General features: G+C 37.1%; 1 protein-coding gene across 4 annotated transcripts in view; it reads left to right on the top strand.

Moving 5' to 3' along the window:
• LOC129569363 (uncharacterized) overlaps positions 1-17,413 on the top strand; it is a 33,502-nt gene that overhangs the window by 13,920 nt on the left and 2,169 nt on the right. For all 4 annotated transcript variants that reach the window (XR_008688026.1, XM_055448139.1, XM_055448140.1 and 1 more), the window contains exons 4-6: positions 10,549-10,728; positions 14,376-14,458; positions 17,312-17,409. Coding sequence is in view for 3 of the 4 variants with exons in the window: in XM_055448139.1 (XP_055304114.1) it covers positions 10,549-10,728; positions 14,376-14,458; positions 17,312-17,409 (361 nt within the window). In the remaining variant the exon portion in view is untranslated. The remainder of the gene's footprint in view (positions 1-10,548; positions 10,729-14,375; positions 14,459-17,311; positions 17,410-17,413) is intronic.

A 17,413-nucleotide genomic window follows, 5' to 3' on the forward strand; every position in this document is an offset into this window, starting at 1 on the left:
TTCACTTGAATGGCCGAGCATTGTTGACGCATGTCTGTCCCTCTTTGTGCATTTTATTTTAACTGTTATTTCAGAATGTGGTATTTTGATCTGCGGTGCGCTTCGATTCCGTATTCGTAATCGCCGGCCTCGTCGATCGGCGGTCTGGCTAGCTGGCTCTGTGGCGCTATTTAAACCATTTTAGCCAGTTATTGCTCGCAACAATAAATACGATGTCCGATCGTGCGATCGATGAGGCTAATAGCAGCCGTTTATAGAAACGCAGCAACCGATGATGGTTTCTCTTTATTCTGGTTCGGTTCTTTTATTATTATTATTATTATGAACAGTAGCCGCTAACAAAGTTGATTACAAGCGGCAGCATCATCATTATTATTATATGTTCTTATGTCGGCACACCTCACTCTTCTAGCTAAACTCGATCCAACAACCGAACAAGTGTATGTACAAATGAAAAATCGACCAAATGTCTTAGACCGAAATCATGTGCATATGTGAAATCCCATTTAAAATAGGAAAACGACAAACAAAAACAGTCAAAATAAAACAAAAATACATTTATAGAATAATAACTGGGTAGAGCATACTGGCTGAGCCTATTAAAAGTGTAAAGAAATCGGCTTGCAAACACGTTAATATATTCTCTCTTTCTATGCTACCATTACATTGGTAAAGTATATGCAAACAGACAGTGTGTGAGTTCATTCAACCTGAAATTAGATTTCCCGTTTCGCTACATAGATTTTCTCGCGGCATTTAAGTACGTGGTTCGCGGTTTTTCTTTCTGTTCTGTTCTGTTCTGTTTCTCTGGTGTTTTTTTTTTTTCGTGTTTTTTCTTGTACAATATCGAAACAATTAACTTTGTCTGTGTGCCATTTTTTATTCGGATGCCGTTGCCGATGCTGAAAAGTGTCGTATCTCAAAGAGAGCAAGAGATAGAGAGAGAAAGATAGAAAAAGACGTGATGCACTGTACGTGTACATACGACCAGCATATCAAACGAGCAGAGCAATTTATCAAGATGATCGCGCTACATAAATTCAACTCGGCATCACCTGATTTACTTCATTTTTCTCTCTAACTCGACTAATTCTTCGTCTCGATGTGTCGACACATCAAGCAGCTACAAAAAGCAGGACAAAGACACACAAAATAACAAATGGCTTTCTCGATGATCGTTGAGCATTTTCGATGTCAGTAATCGATAAGCATGTATCTAAATCAACGGTTTTCATGGAGCTCACCATACGAAAATCGTTAATTCAATAATTTACTGAAATCCATTATATATCATACAGTTAGGTTTTTGCACCAACGACTCTCAACAAAAGCATCCTCGTCTAATACCATTGATTTTATATGTAAAATAACAAAAAGAAACGACAAAAGTGACCTCTCGTAGCGGCACAGTTGAAACTAACGAAACAAACACAATTGAGCATGTCATTTTCATGTTCAGTGTTGGTTCTGTTGTTTACCGTATAGCTGGAGAGAGATGTCTACAGCTTAGTGGCGTTGAATGACATTCAACACCCATGAACAAAAGAGACTAAAAAAAAAACGCGATGAATTGAAACTTCCGAAAATTGTTCAATCAACTGGATTCATAATTAACGCGATTTCATGACTATTCAATAGAAAAAAAGACGATGATGCAAAAAAATCGTACTGCTTTACTTTTTTTTCCACTGAGAATACGCTGTTTTTTCAGCTGGCTTTTGGTTTGCTGGCATTTCTTTCTATTTCGACAGTCGACGACGGACCAGAAAAATAAACAGATTTAGTCTAGATATGTGAATTTCAACATTTGTGAATTTTGCATTGTGATTCAAATCATCAAAGATCTGACTTAAGATCTAGAGTGTTGTGTTTAGATTAACGACCACATTTGAATGTAAAATCCAACACGAAGCACATCAAATGTGCCGCACGTGTGATGATTCATGCACCGACAATGTGATCAAACTTTTATTACGGTCACAATTTGTTCAAGTAGCGATTTTCTATTCCATCGTACATTTCATCTGGATACATCGAATCGGCTTAATGAAAGAGTTACCAAGTAGTTTGGTTGAGCTCATTGCTCATTTTAAGAGCATACGAGAGCAACATATATTTCATGGACACAAATCTTCTTAATTTTCTGTCGTGAAATTATTCGTTTCGTTTTATTTCGAACATTCCGTTCAAAATTGCTCTATTTTAAATGAGTAACTTTGAATTTGTATCAGAAGTGAGCGAGAGAAGAAACAAAGGTCATAAACTGATCGCTGGTTTGATGTGAATTTCATTTCATTTCTAATCAATCGCATGCAATACAAATAAAACCAAATTGAAACGGTTCAATTGATATAAAATCGAAGACTAAAAATAGTGCACAAGTCAAAATATTTGCCTTTGTTGTTTGCTGCGCAGCGATTCGTTATCGCAAAAGTGAACGAGCAATGACTTGCAATGACATGAATGAAATTGAAACGTTGCCAACTAGCGGTCTGTTACTTGTCGGTTTAGTAAATTCGTGAACATTTTTTGCTATTGGTGTTGTACACTGTGTGCAATATAGTTGCATGCGAATCAGTCTAGCTCACACACACAAACGCGATGTGGTATTCTGTTCAAGCGAGTCTACTTGTCAAAAATCGCACATTCGTTTTTCATGTTCAGGGTAGAAAAATTGAACAATTTTTTTGGCATTTTTCACATGTCAACAAGACCAGCAATCGAGACTTTCATCGAGGAAATTGTTGAATGTAAAGCTGTTCATGTTATTTTGCTCATGTGATTCAAAAGCGTCTATTTATAGATGGAAAATGGTTGTCGTTTAATTAAATTCACGAAAACGAGGTGAATCGTTCGGTGATAAACTCGTTCTATCCATTCTAGCCACTTGAAATCACTCTATTTGCAATGGAATTCTGAATAACGATTAAAAGCGAAGAAGAGATGAAAATGACATAATTGAATTCAACTTGAAATGGAATTTGACGTTTATCAATTCAAGTTTACTTTATTAGTATGCTTAAGTGGATTGAATTGTATCGTGATAGCGATTCTCACGTCATTATAATAAAATTGGTTTCGATGTTTTTTTTTTGTTCCTTTCTTGGGCGGCAATTTTGAATATATTTCAATCAAGTTCCGATTCGAATTTGGATCAATTAATGGAAATGAAACAGGTCGAATCGATTAATTAATATACGTACTTAAAATGTCAAGTGCTGAGCAGAGATCGAATAGTTATTCACTCGATAGAGAATGATAGACAACGGTATGTCGTTTGAATGTTGTAATTATGGTAAATAAGCTCATAAACATTGTCGAGTCTTTTGGGATAGGTGTGACAATGTCAATTTTGTCTGTGTAACAACTAGCGCTGAGGTGATGCCACTTCGTATCAGCAATTTAACCTATCTAATTGACGCGGAATTTCAAAAATGCGTTACGCAATCACTAGTGTTCAGCGTAAATATTTTGATAAGCAACGGTTTTTTTTTATTTCATTCGTTTTCTTTGTTGAGATACCGTTTTCCATATATATATTTGAAATTCTTTCCTCCCTAGATTAGCCAGAATGTAATCAATTCTGACATTTCTTGTCTCTCTGCACAAATTATAATCTCTTGACGGCAACTTTAATTAGATTTCACATTTCTTGAGTAATCGCAAACAAAATTTTAGACGATGTAAACAAATTGTGTTCATTTTCTTGGGTTGCGTTGATTAAAAATCTTGTCTATCTTTCAGTTTTCATAATAATGGATAGAATGCCAAGGAATAACTTGTTTAGAAATCGAATAAAAGAGGAGCAAAGAAGTTGCCGCGAATTCAAAGCTTAACTAACTTCAAGTTAGCATACAATCAAATCAAGTTACAAAACGCTTGAAATTGATGGATCGAATCGCAAAGGCATTTCAATGGATTTTTTTCTATTTCTCCTTTAGCATACTTTGAATTTGCTTTCACGGGTTAATAAATGGAATCGGCATTTTTGTGTTTTAGAAAAGTTGCCCGTATGCGAGAGCTCCATCAAGAAAAACTTTGCCGGTTCGCAAAGAAAAGAAATTCCACTAAGCCTATCGACCGTCTGCCACTTTTTTTCTTCTTTTTCTTTTCTATTCCACAATTCAATCCACATACAGAAGAAAATGCATACTTTTCCACAATTCATTCAATGTTTTGTTCACAGAAAGTAAATTGTACAGTTTTAATGAGAATTTTTTTCTTCTTTCATTTGCTTCGGCATTTTCTTCAATTGTTTTTTCCCTTCGCTTGTGTCGTGCGACTAAGTTCAACGAAAATGTAATCGAAGTCATTTCTGTTTGGCAAGTTTATGATTTCCTTCCAATAAAATTTATGAAAGAAAATTACCGGTACAAAAGGTGAAGTGATTTCGTTTCATTCACATTCCCATTCGTATTTCACCACATTTATATGGGCTGGCCCAAAACTGAATCAACTGGATAGTCTTCGGATTGTTAGACAATAACAGAATTAGATGAGCAAATTTGCATTTTTGCCATTTTATCGAAGTGTATTCGTGTATATAGACTTTTCGTGTCTATTTTTTTTTTTCGTTTCGCTCTTTTCATTAGTATTTTAATTTCAAGTGAATTTGAAAATGTATGACGGGTTAGCGCGCGCGCGCACGAATAAAAAAAAATTACTGTGAAAATGCATGCAAAGAATTTGCATTGTGCAAAAATCGCGAGTATAAAATTCACGGTTGCATTCACAACAAGTCTCGCTTGATGAGGGAAAAACGACAAATCTGAGACTACCGTTGAAAATCCCCTTCGTAAATCGAATCGGTGTTAAGTGCAAAGAGAGAGAGAAAGAAAAATAACGCTATCATGTGATTAATGAAATCCGTTTTTCCATTGCATGCTATCTTGGCAGCTTAGAATAAACGTATCGCAAACACACCGTGAACACGAAAAAAAATGGAGAAAAAAGCGACGAATGAATTAGCCAGCACAAGAATGACATACACATAGACAACGCCAATTGCGTTCATTCTAATTTATTCTCTCCGGCTTTGTGTGTTTCGTGTTGTCATTTACGAAAAATGACATCATTTTCTCTCTCTCTCACTTTGGTCGTATTCATTTTTAACCATGCTTCTATATTGCTGCGAATACGGCAAGTAGCAAAAAGTACGTTCTAAATATTCAATATTGTTCATATGAGCTGTGACCGCATACATACGCTGTGAATCTTTTACGCTTACACAATATATGTTTTGTTTATTCATTTCCATTTGGTCGTCGTTCTTTTTTTTCGCATTCTTTTTTCGCTACGTAACGTAAATAAAGCCTGTTTGTCTCGTTTTGGCTAATTCAAACTGGTTGCCTGGTGCGTTTATTGATGGAAACCGACCCGGAGGGATCTTCAGTTCAGTGTGTTGTATGTGCTCATAAGACGTAATAACGTGAACCGTACGAATTTTGAATATAAATTAGGTTGGTTTGGCTTCGGTTAGTATATTTGTATGTCAATATTGGCGAGCATGTGTGCATGTTTGCGAGAGAGAGACGGCGTGAGTGCGTGGATTTATGTGGTTCGACTGGCTGCTGACGATGATAAGGTGAAATGAATGGTGCATTTTTTAGAGTGCGATGCCTTGAACAAAAGCACACACATGGGGCACGAGAAACAGGACTGGCAGCACTCCCACCCAATAAAGCGCCACAATATTTACATTTTACAAATGGATCGGATACACGTTCGTTTAATTGATAGTTTCAATGTTGCGTAATGTTTGCCGTCAATTTGATGTGGTTGCGTGTGCTTTTTTTCTGGTGGCTATCCAACCAAAATGTACATAAATTATCTTCACTCTTCAGTAGTTCGTGCATTGAAATAAGCCGTAATAGACACTCATGAGAAGAACAAAGGGATATTGCAACTTTTTTGACCAGAAAAAACGCCATCTTACGTCGTGCCCGTAAATTATTTTACTGTACATTTAGATGGTAGAGCTTGAACAAAAGTTCGACACTATGCATAAACTTGGAAAGAGCTTGATAAACTTGATGAAATATATATATATTTTATGGTCGTTGCAATACCCCTATGGAGAAGAAAATATATTTCGATAACTTCGTTAGCAAACCCCACATTAACTGCATTCTCGCGTTATCATTTCAGCATTAATGATTCGTGACGAACTTTATGACCTCTTGCAAAAATGTACATAAATTATCAAAAATTAAAGAAACGAACGAAAATTCATTTGTAAAGCAGTTTCCGTGTGCAATATTGTAAAATGGCTACCAGGTAGCGAAAGATTCGACTCATATGTTCCGTTGTGAATGTGTTGAACATCGATGATGATGATGATGATGATGATGATGGACATATGAAAACTATGCTCCGACCATCATGACGCGCGCAACAACCGACGGTTGTCTTTTTTGCGCCCATTGAAAATTGAAAGTCAACTGTTGCCTCGTTTCTTTTTATCTCATTTTTCGCACGGAAAGCGTATACCATGTGCAAACCTGTGCGCGCACCAGAGATAGGTACGTCATGTGCGTATGGTGTTTGGTAGCGATGTTGCGATGTCAATATTTACGACTTTTGCATCCATTATAATTTATTCGTGAAGGGCCCCATTTGGCGACGTCTATGAAGTTGTTGAAAAGCGAATTTCTGTGTCATGGTTATTAGTTACGATAGCAATCGTCACCTGAACTACATACGCACAACGCATATATCATTTAGCCTGAACAGAGAAAAAAAAAACCACGTAAAAAAGGTCGAAATCGAATTGATTTAAGACATCGAATCACGAAATCCGCATTGTTTATAGTCGTACAAAAATTCGTAGAGAGAAAAACATGCGGCAGACAGTGTGTCAGTGTGTTGGTATTGCTACCAGCGTATGCGATTGGGTCGCGTGCGCGCCGCTGTCATGCAAACCGCCTTTCAGAACACATATCGTTCTGATCGCTCGCGACTGTGTCTGTTACCGTCTAGTGTGTGTGTGTGTGTGCTTTGCATTGAGCGGCGAAATTGCTGGATGCGTGTATTTTCCATGTGTTTACGATTTTTCGTGTGTTTGCATCTCTGTCTCTGAATCGTTGTTCGCGATCGAAACTCGCAGGTCTGTGGTTACATTGTTGTAGTTCGCATCAGTAGTGTGCGTCTGAACACAGAAGAGGAACGATCTCGCCCGTTACCCTGTGTTTCACTGTCAACATTCGTGAGAGTGTTTGTATTTCGAATTTCTCGCACGCGGATAATTTCAATTGCGCAAGTCAGTTTCGGCGACGCGCGTTCTTCATATTGCACTGAAACTCACACCGAACATCTTTTTTTTTTACTTCATATATACACATATTGTATATTCCCTTCTCTCATCGCGTTCTGTTTTCTTTTCTCTCTCACTCTCTTGTATTTTTCTCTGTTGTTCGTGGATGTTACTCTCCTATAAATAAAACGAAGTGTGCTTATAATTGTTTGTACCGCTCGAAAAATTATACTATATGTAGATACATTTCTTTTTTGTTTTCTGTATACCAATTCTTCGAGTTCGTCGAGTGGAATCAAGCAAAAAATAAAAATATAAGAAGAACGAGTGAGTTCAGTGTGTGTTTGTTACAGCAATATAATTTAGTAGTTTTGTTACTTCAATATTTACGTATAGACATCGACATATTCTCAACAAAGAATAGCTTAGTTGAAATTTCTTTGAGCACAATTGAGTTGGTGAAAGCTGAATAGCTCAATTGCAATTGACCAAACAAACGATTTAGGTTTTGAAACGGAATTTTACAATTTTAGCTTTAGCTACATACACACACCGCACCATTTCGTTAAACGTTTCGGTTTAAGTGTGCGCATTTTGATTTGGTTGGTATTTTAAAACAGTTCGAACAATTGACACTGATAGGGAGTTTTTTTTTGTGCTTTTTTCTGTTGTAGATATCAATTAAATAATTCAATTTCGGGAAAAAAACGCAGCCGATTCGAAACAATCAACGTAATTTGTGTTGATCAAAGGCAAGTTTATACGTCATTGCTTTAGATACCATGATTTAATATTCTGTTCGTTTTGTATAGTTTGGAATAAAGTATTAAATCCGAATTCATTTGTCCGATGTTCGCACAAGCGTAAAGGTCAAACCATCGTACGAATCTGTGCGACGGAATTGACAATGAGCCCAAAATAAACAAGAGAAAAAAAAATTCGTGTAAATGCGTTCAATCGTAAATATGTTTACAATCGAAAATATATGACGGTTGAAGCAACAATGCCGAAAAACCAGAGATTTCATCCAAGGTCATGCATTCAGTGTGTTTTCGTGTGTTGTGTATTATCCGTTCTATGCAGCTATATTGCGGCTCCACATATGCAACTGCAACAAGCTGCTGCAAACGGTTTTCAAATTGAAAGTGAATAGTAAAACTCAGAACAACCACTATTTCAGCATTCAAACCGATAAATTTTGTGTTGACAAAATGAATGCTGTTTAGTATTTTGGTGCTTGCATTGGCACATTCTGCACATGCACACACACACACACAATACACACAATTAAAATGATGAAAAAGTGGTTTGATACCTTTTTATGCGGCTTCATTGTTCTCGAACATTCAAAAAGGGATGACTCAGATACAAGGGTGTTTCGTGCAACCCTCGTTCCATTTGCAACGTATTAAGCTCATGACATTTACGGCGAAACGGATACTCTCTATCTCTCTCTCTCTCTCGCTCGCTGCGAACATTTATTCTCCGTTGACATCGAACAATACCGTCGTGAAAACGGCCCGAATTGCCCGAATAATAGAATTGAAACGCCTCAATGAAACCATATGAATAGGCTCGAGAGCGGTTGTTTGTTTTTTCGGCGAGCGTATGCCGGAGCCACCAAAATAAAATATGACAAAATTATTGTCATTTGATGCCAATTCCATTGTTGTTGGTGGAACAGGCGACGAGTTGTTTTTTTTTTTTGGTTCGTTTCAATTGAAAGTTTCAAATTCACTTGTTTTCCGTTACTTGTTTTATGACTGGACTATGGATTGATAGCAAAAAAGCATTTTACATCATTCAATGAAATCGGAGATAACAGAGATACACTCAATACGTTTGCTCACTTTAGTTTTCGAATTGCCATTAAGGCCACAATGAATTTTTTTTTTCGCTACAAAAAAAAGCACACATAGATTGAAACTCGTTTCACATTTTGACCATATCGGTGACGATTTCGTTAGGTTTTAAAACTGGGTGGTGGCCGTTGCGGAAAAGTTGCATTGCTAACAGTTGCGACAAATTATCTCTGTTCATGGTTTGATGTCTACGATAAAAATGTCACATTTTGATACGCGAGAAAAGAGAAATAAAGGCGATGGCAAAATAAAGATTCAGTTAAAAATCTAATGAGCAGCCAGTCGGTCGCGATTCGATGTATTTCCGATTTAATCCTTGAATTACGAGTATCTTTATTGCGTTTTCAAGTGGCCAGACTCGAACTGACGTCAGTATTTTGGCATTCGATTCAATTAACGTGTTTACATTTACAGAAATATCTCATTTGTTTTTTTGTCGATAAAAAAAGACGAAACTCAACGAATCGCTCAATTTTGCTAAATTAAGTTATCAAGTATTTTGGAGCCATTTTTTGACACTTTCAAGTGGAACGTTTCGTATTATTTCGTTTGTCCGTAAGCTGTTGGCCGCCAAGCGATTCAACGCTATACTCGCCGTAGAGGGAGAGCCAGAGTAATTTGATTACTTCTGAAAAATAATTTTGCATAATATTAACCGAATGACCGCATCGTAGTCTCATGCGATGTGCATCTGATATGAGAAAATCGAATGGATTGTTTTTTTTTATTGTGTTTTGACCGTGCCTCGATTGACTGCAGCATAGAATGGTCGTGTCGATTTCTATATTTTTAGATGTATTATGAGTTTGTGTTTTCTATTAAAATTGAATTACATCACGTTCGAGTGCGCGGCTAAAAAATGACATCGCACAGCCAACGGGACTTATTTTACTCTTTCTCTCTCCCTCGTTCTTCACTTCAATTCACGAAACGTGTCTTCAATAACAATTACAAACGAAGCGAAGGAAAATTTAATTATGATTGATTGAAAGCAACAAGAATGCAATCGTATATTCCTCGCGCGAGATACAATTGCAATCAAATTGCCTGCGAGTAGTCGCGATTTCCATTTCAAATTTTTATCATTCTTCGCTTCAAGCACAATTTTGGATTGGCTTCAAGTGTAGAATGAAAAAAAAAGATCATATTTATTTATGGAAAAAAACACAGCAATCGATCGGTATGCAAATCGAATTCAAATCGTTACCACAAACGGATGATGAATGGTATACGTCTGAACGTGCACGCTCATATCAATTTCGATTTAGTAGTATTTTTTGTAATGACATTCCTTTTTCAATCATCCGGAACTGAACGGATCGTAAATACAATTGCGCTTTCACATACACACACACCAATAAAATATGTCTGAAATTATCGCGAAAAACTAATTTTGTTTTTTTATTTTCTCTTTACAATTGATTTCTCTTGCAGATTGGAACGTTCCAAGGTGCGAGTCACATTCTTTCAAAGTGATAAACCACAACTAATCAGTCCGCCGGAGCCGCAGCATTTAGATTACTTCAGTACCGATCCAAATAGTTTATTGGTTAATTTTAGCGACGAAATGGCATCACAAACAGCTTTACCGCCAAACTACAATAGGCAAATCAGGTGAGTCGATCCAATACCACATCATAAAAATAACTATAAAACTCATGTGATAGAGGATAGGCCAACAATTTTGACATTTCATATCATAACGGCGATGAAAACAATCGAAAGCATTCTCACACGCAATTGAATTGGAAATGAGAGAGAGAGAGAGAGAGAGAGAGAGAGAGAGAGAGAGAGAGAGAGAGAGAGAGAGAGAGAGAGAGAGAGAGAGAGAGAGAGAGAGAGGTACAAGTGAATGCTTGTACCATGTACACGCAACCATTTTCACCGTTTCCAAAATGAAAATAACGAAAAACACAAATAAAAGCGTGTACGCGTTGTCGCGCCGAACCGCCGATGTTAATTGTAAAATCGATAGTTGCTTAATGAGAATAATGTGTCGTACTTTAATGGGTCAGTGAAAGTCCGAATAAAAAAAGAAACAAAGCAATGGAATGCCAAGACAATTACTATGATATATTGTGCTTCAATAGAACGCAACGTACCATGAAATGTAGTGGCCCCGATGTTTCCTACTGGCCTGTATACTGCGTATGTACGTTTCTCAAGTGTCGGTCATGTATAAAAGGATGCAAACTAATAAGTTTCGTTGGGAAGACATACAAAAGCGTGCACATGCAAACCAATTTTCCATAGGACAATACGGCTGAAACCCACCTCATCAAGTGTGTGTGCGTGTGCGTGTGGCCATCGTTTGAAAAATGGGGAATGAAATGAAAGTTGATTCACACTTTACATAATTAATGTGATAAGTTAGCAAACAGAAAAGGCATTCCCCAAATCCATTAACGGTGTTTGTGGATCTCTATCGTTGATGGAGAGAGAGCACCAGAGGCAAACTGATCTATTTGCCTAGAAAAAGAGAGTGTGGTTCTATTATGGATCGATGACATCATTTGCAACGCATTCGACAATATATTGAACGACTGCCAACTGATGATAAACCCATGAATATGTGATTTGTAAATGTCGAAAAGTGAAGAGAGGAAAAAATAACTCACCTCTTACTCGACACAACAAACGCAAATGACTTTACTTCACCGCAAGAGTTGATTTCTCATTACAGCGATTTTGCTGTTTTCTTCATATGGCGTTCATTGCTCTTTATGAGCATCGTTAAAATTTCATGAAACTATATAAGCAACAATGACAACAACAACAACAACAAGAAGAAGAAGCAGGGAAAAAAATGAATCGCTGTGTACAACTCTAAAAACATGGGCAATATTTGCACTGTGCCGTATGTATGCTTGGCAGAAATTATGTTTGCTTTGGAGTGTTGCAAGTGTACATATGCACACACCACTGACACGAATGTGTCAGTCGTTCGTTTGCCAAACGTTATTCCATCCTTTCTACAATCCGGCGTTATCATCCTTCGGATCGGTTCAAACTGTGCCGAAAGACGGTCGCTCAAAATTGAAGGCATCGCTTTCTATCTTCTTTTTTTTCGGTTGAAATTGAGGCACTCGGCTTCTCATGAGTCATGTCACAAGTTGCTCTCTCTATAGCGATGGGTTCATGTGTATACCCCGAAACGAATACAATATGGATTGTGGATTGTGGAATGTATACTGTGTACTGTTGGATACGCACAAAATGCGAACGAACGGAAAAATTATTGCATGTGCGCCGCGCGCACGTCGAAAATAGAATTTCCAACTACAACAAACTCAATACACACAATCACTCCCTTTCTCTCGCTCATTTACTCGCTCGCTGGCTCGCTCTCGCAATCCCATCCACATCGATGTGATGCGATGTGCTGTGAATTTGTTTTGGTTGTTCCGATTTGTGTGCTCGACAAGCGCTCTCTTTCTCTGCTCTGCTTCGGCTCAGCACTGCTCCTCCTTTACCGAAAAGTTTTCATGCGTTCTAGGATGTTTTTCTACGCTCTCAGTCAGTGTTGATGGTGGAAACGGAATGTACGGCTTCAACTTCGAATTGCTGTGAAATTTTTGTGTATTTCCATTCTTATTAGTTTTTTATTCGTCTCTTGTGGTGTCATTCAATTTGGGTGTGTGTGTGTTGTCTATGCACGAACAAAACGTTTACGGTTAAATTTCGAGTGTTTTTCAACTTCTAATTTAGACTATATGCTCAATCAAAAAGTCGTGGTCTTTTTTAGTGGCATCTTGTTCTTCCCACAAATGAAAGACGTATAAAATGGAATGAACAGCGTCCATTCCCTTTGGCAACAGCAGCAAATCTATTGAAACCGAAGAATTTGAGCATCATAATACGAAAAATTGGAAGCGCAATCAACAAACGACAGCGAATAAATAAAAAAAATAGTCGGGAAGTGAAAAAAAGGCCATAAATAAGAGAAAAAACATCATCGCCATCATCGACAAATGTTGTTGTGTTTTGTGTGTGGCACAATATTTTGTGAATATGCGACTGTAGGTAGTAGATGTGGCCAGTATAACAATTACGACTGCTCAGATATTAGTTATTTCACGACAGCCATTCGATAATAACGTGAAAAAGTCTGTTCGCGTTCTCTCGCGTTTGTTTTAAAACAACAAAAATTAATACACACAGCAATTTCAATATGACTGATTAGATATAAAACAAGTGCTTTTGCTTTGGCTGCCGTTGCTGACTTTTTTTTCTCTCTCTCGGTTACTGCTGCTGCTGCTGTTGAGCGGACGAGAAAAATCGGGCGAGCGAGTGAATGAGTGAGCGAGACAGCGTGTGTGATACTACGTGTATTTTCACTTGTTAGCTCGACGGTACTGTGTTGGAATTTCAGCGCACAGAATACATACCGTGTGGCATCGATTTAATCAATTTCAATATTATTTACGTTTATTATGTTTCACGCAGTACAAAAAATAAATGACGTAATGCGACCGTCGACTTAAATATAGTTGAAAAAAAAAATCATACAGAGAAAACCAATCGAACATCCACTACTAAACGGAATCGTACCGTGTGTGCGCGCGCGAAAAAAAAAAACTAAATACAACATAACAGACATATATTCGCTGTTTCAAAACGTTTTAACTATTGTGATTGCTCAGGAAAGGTTCAGTGAAAATTTACTGTTCGTTATTGAAGGTTGCTAACTGGCAACAGCGCGCGCTTCAGTTGTTTTCTTGTGTGTTTCGGTTCACAACTGTTTTTTTTTTACACCGTGTTCAGACAAATTTCACGTCATCCAGCGAGCGATACACACTTTACGCGTTTTATTCGGAAAATATATATTCTGCTCAAAGTCAAGAGCAAATTGCGTGCGAATTTTTTGTTTTGCAATTTCGTGAAAAAAAAAATTCTGCAAATTTGGTTGTTTTGCTGAAAATTAAAGCTGAAATAATGGTGGTCGAGACGAATACAAACAGTCATCGTGGAACTTTGTTCTATTCGTTTGAAGTTCCAAAAGACCAGAATTTACTGGCTGGCTTCAAACGACATTACAGGTACAGCCACAACACACAGTGATGTCTATATATTTGAGAATGCCTTTCGATTGTTCTCGGTTTTTCTCAAAGGAATTCTGATTTTGAACACCATGAAATGAGTTTTTTTTTTTTCTTTATTCTTTAGTAACACTGCGAAATTTATTCAAATTAAAATTATTTTGACGTTATAATTGACGAATTTGAATAATGTTTTTTGTTTTATTTATTTTTCGTTTGTAGCACGGAGTCAGGATGGGATAATCCATTCCGGCCTGGTGGCGATTTATCGAGAGAAGCAGATGAAATCGTGAACATGATCAAAGGTAAGTGGCCGTTTTTTTTTTCACTCTCGTCGTCCAAAAATCAAAGCGGAAAAGTGAAAGTGAGATGTCAACCGAAAACAATGGTCAAGATAAATTATTCAATCGAAATCAGATAACAAGCAACATCATGACTTTTTGCCATGAAAAATAATATTTTGTCATTCGAATTGGAATGAGACAGCGAAAAATAATGGAGTGTAACATAACAAAGCAGAAAAAAAAAAACAAATCAGTGCCGACCCAGAGCGACACATAGAAATGATGTAATGCATCAGAAATTAATTGCATACAATTACCCACCACAATCGTCGATGAAATCGCGACATTTTTTTAAAAATATTTTCACCTTCAATAGGTCAGGACGAGCTGAGCGAGATAGAGAGAGAGAAACCAAACAAAACACAAATACTCCACATCATTCATTTTATTGCCGATAAATGTGAGCTCGCAATCGAAAGCATCACAACAACATTTGTGCTTTGTGCCGACGCAGACTGAATATAGTCAAATGAATCATCAAGGCATTCAATTCTCAATTTTCAATATGGCAATATGTAAATGTGTTTGTGTTGCTTAATGAAATGAATTTGTGTGAATGTAAAACAGACGAGAGACGCAGCAGAAGAAAAAAAAACAGATCTCGCGTTTATTTGAAATAATTTGCACGACTGTGGGGACACTGTGGTTTGTATTGATTTGATCGTGTGTGACGGGGTCAACTGAATTATTCAATGATTGATTTATTTTGCCATATTTATTGCGCACGAGATGATTTAACATACAAAGACACAAATGACAACGAATCTCGCTAACCTTTTTCATTTTATTTGTGCGCGTATCTCATTTTATTTTCGGCGAATGATGTTCTCTCGAAATCTTTTGTTATTTATATGGCCCGGCTTTTCGGATTGTTTTCCGTGGGCATCGAAATATTGCGATATAATCTAGCAGCGATCGCTTTGTATCACTTCGTTCAAACAGAAACCGATGCAAAACTGATGATAATTTTGCCCATTTGGAACCGTTCAGATTTCATTTCTACTGTCGGAAATTGTGGGGACGCGGTATTTGCGTGCATTGTTTGCTCCGTTGAGTTAAAATAAACACCATACTACAATGAAAGGTCAATATGAATAGAGGCTTATGTTTACAAATGGGCTTTTAAAAATGATCGAAACAGATATTTTTATCTGCAATTGATCAGAAACAACATCGTAATAGCGCCACTGCCATTGCTGCTACACTGAATATATTTGAATATCCTGTTGACTGTGATTATAATCGTTTAATTCGTTCCGCCCGATTTAATTGTTACATCGCATCGCATATCGCATTGTGCTCAACACTTTGGTGTGACTTTGTAATTATGAGTGCTGCGGTTCTATTTGCTCAACGAAATCGAACTGGCTAATTATTGTGTTTTCGCTAATGCAACATTAATTGCTTGGCGCTGTGATAAAGAGTACAGTTAAAAATTCAAAATTTCGTTGTGTGTTTACAGCACAAAAAGGCAAAACTGAGCCGAGCCCCAATTTTCGTATCTACTTCACTTATTGTGTATTTGTTTGCGTTCCGTTTTGGGTTGTTATTTTTGGAATCGGCGATCCGTGAAAATCTGGTTAAGCGATTTTTCAGAAGAGATCAGTGGATTTTCTTTTTAAAAAACTTATGTGTGTATAAATCTGATGCGAATTAAGAATTAATGTACACAAAATGCGTCGTTTGAGAACACCACTTGAAATCGATCATTACGATTCGGTTTGAAAATAGAAGAAACTAATCTATGTACGGGGAGCAACGGCGAAACAGAATAAAAAAAAAATACTTCAAATATCGTTTTTCTCGAGCAATGTTACGACTCCGTGAAACGCGAGTCTTTTGGGAAATGAGTTCATTTCGTTCGATTTGGTAGCAATATATTTCTTTGGAGCGTAGAAAAACACAATAATTTCCAATGGAGTTGAAAGTTTTGTGTGTGTGTGTGTGTGTGTTTTTCGAAAATCGAAAATATTGTTCGTGTCATTTTCCCCATTGAATATAATCTTAACAACTGCCAAAGGATCACCCACGTGATTTGAATGAAGTGACGCGTTCACCATAGAAACGAAGCACATTTGTTTCAATCGAGCGGCTAAAACGGCATTTTATGTTTTGAGTGGCATTTAACACAAATAGATGCCATTTCCCGCGTTAAGCCCATATATTGCGTATATAATTTATTTATTCCACGAAAATAGAACGGAATGCAAAATGCAACACACACTCTCGAATATCTATGTTTCGGTCGGTCGGTCGGTCGTTTCGTGTGAAAAACAATCAACTTATTCTAAATGATTCTACACGTTTCTTTTATTATTTTTTCGTTCCTCTCTCTCTCTCTGGCTCTGGCTCGGGCTGTTCTCACTTTAATACTAGACGCTATTGAAGCATTTCGAAAGACGCCATAAAATTGTGGCGTATTTTTAGCAATCTATCCGATTTCATACTAGAATCGAGTCTGTTTTTTTTTCTCTCCTGAAATTGATAAGTGAGCTCGACAGTGGGCTAGAACAGCATAGAAAGTGACACATTGAATTACTATATGCGTTCATAGATAAAATGATTGAGCGAAAGAAAAAAACGAAGTAAAACACTCCAAATGATGAGGTTTTAAAAAAAACGGCATAAACAGAATCGAATCGAAAGTGAGTGTGTAAAGAAAATCGACCTCGACAAAATGAGCCTCGTTCGTTGCTGGATTATGAACGACACATCCAATTTTTGCTTCGATTTTTTTTTTATATTAATCCATCTGTAATCCGTTAAACTAAAATAAATCATGTTTTTTTTTTCGTTGCCTTGACATACACACAGGTGGAAAGCCCATTACACCAAATGATGTTACTGATACCTTATCAAATGGACACACTACAGAAAACGGTGCTGTAAACGAAACGGTGACGAAAACGGAAGTAA

Source organism: Sitodiplosis mosellana, unplaced genomic scaffold (assembly GCF_009176505.1).
Source record: "Sitodiplosis mosellana isolate CC-2019 unplaced genomic scaffold, AAFC_SMos_1.0 Smas_scaffold_30, whole genome shotgun sequence".
NCBI classification, from domain to species: domain Eukaryota; kingdom Metazoa; phylum Arthropoda; class Insecta; order Diptera; family Cecidomyiidae; genus Sitodiplosis; species Sitodiplosis mosellana.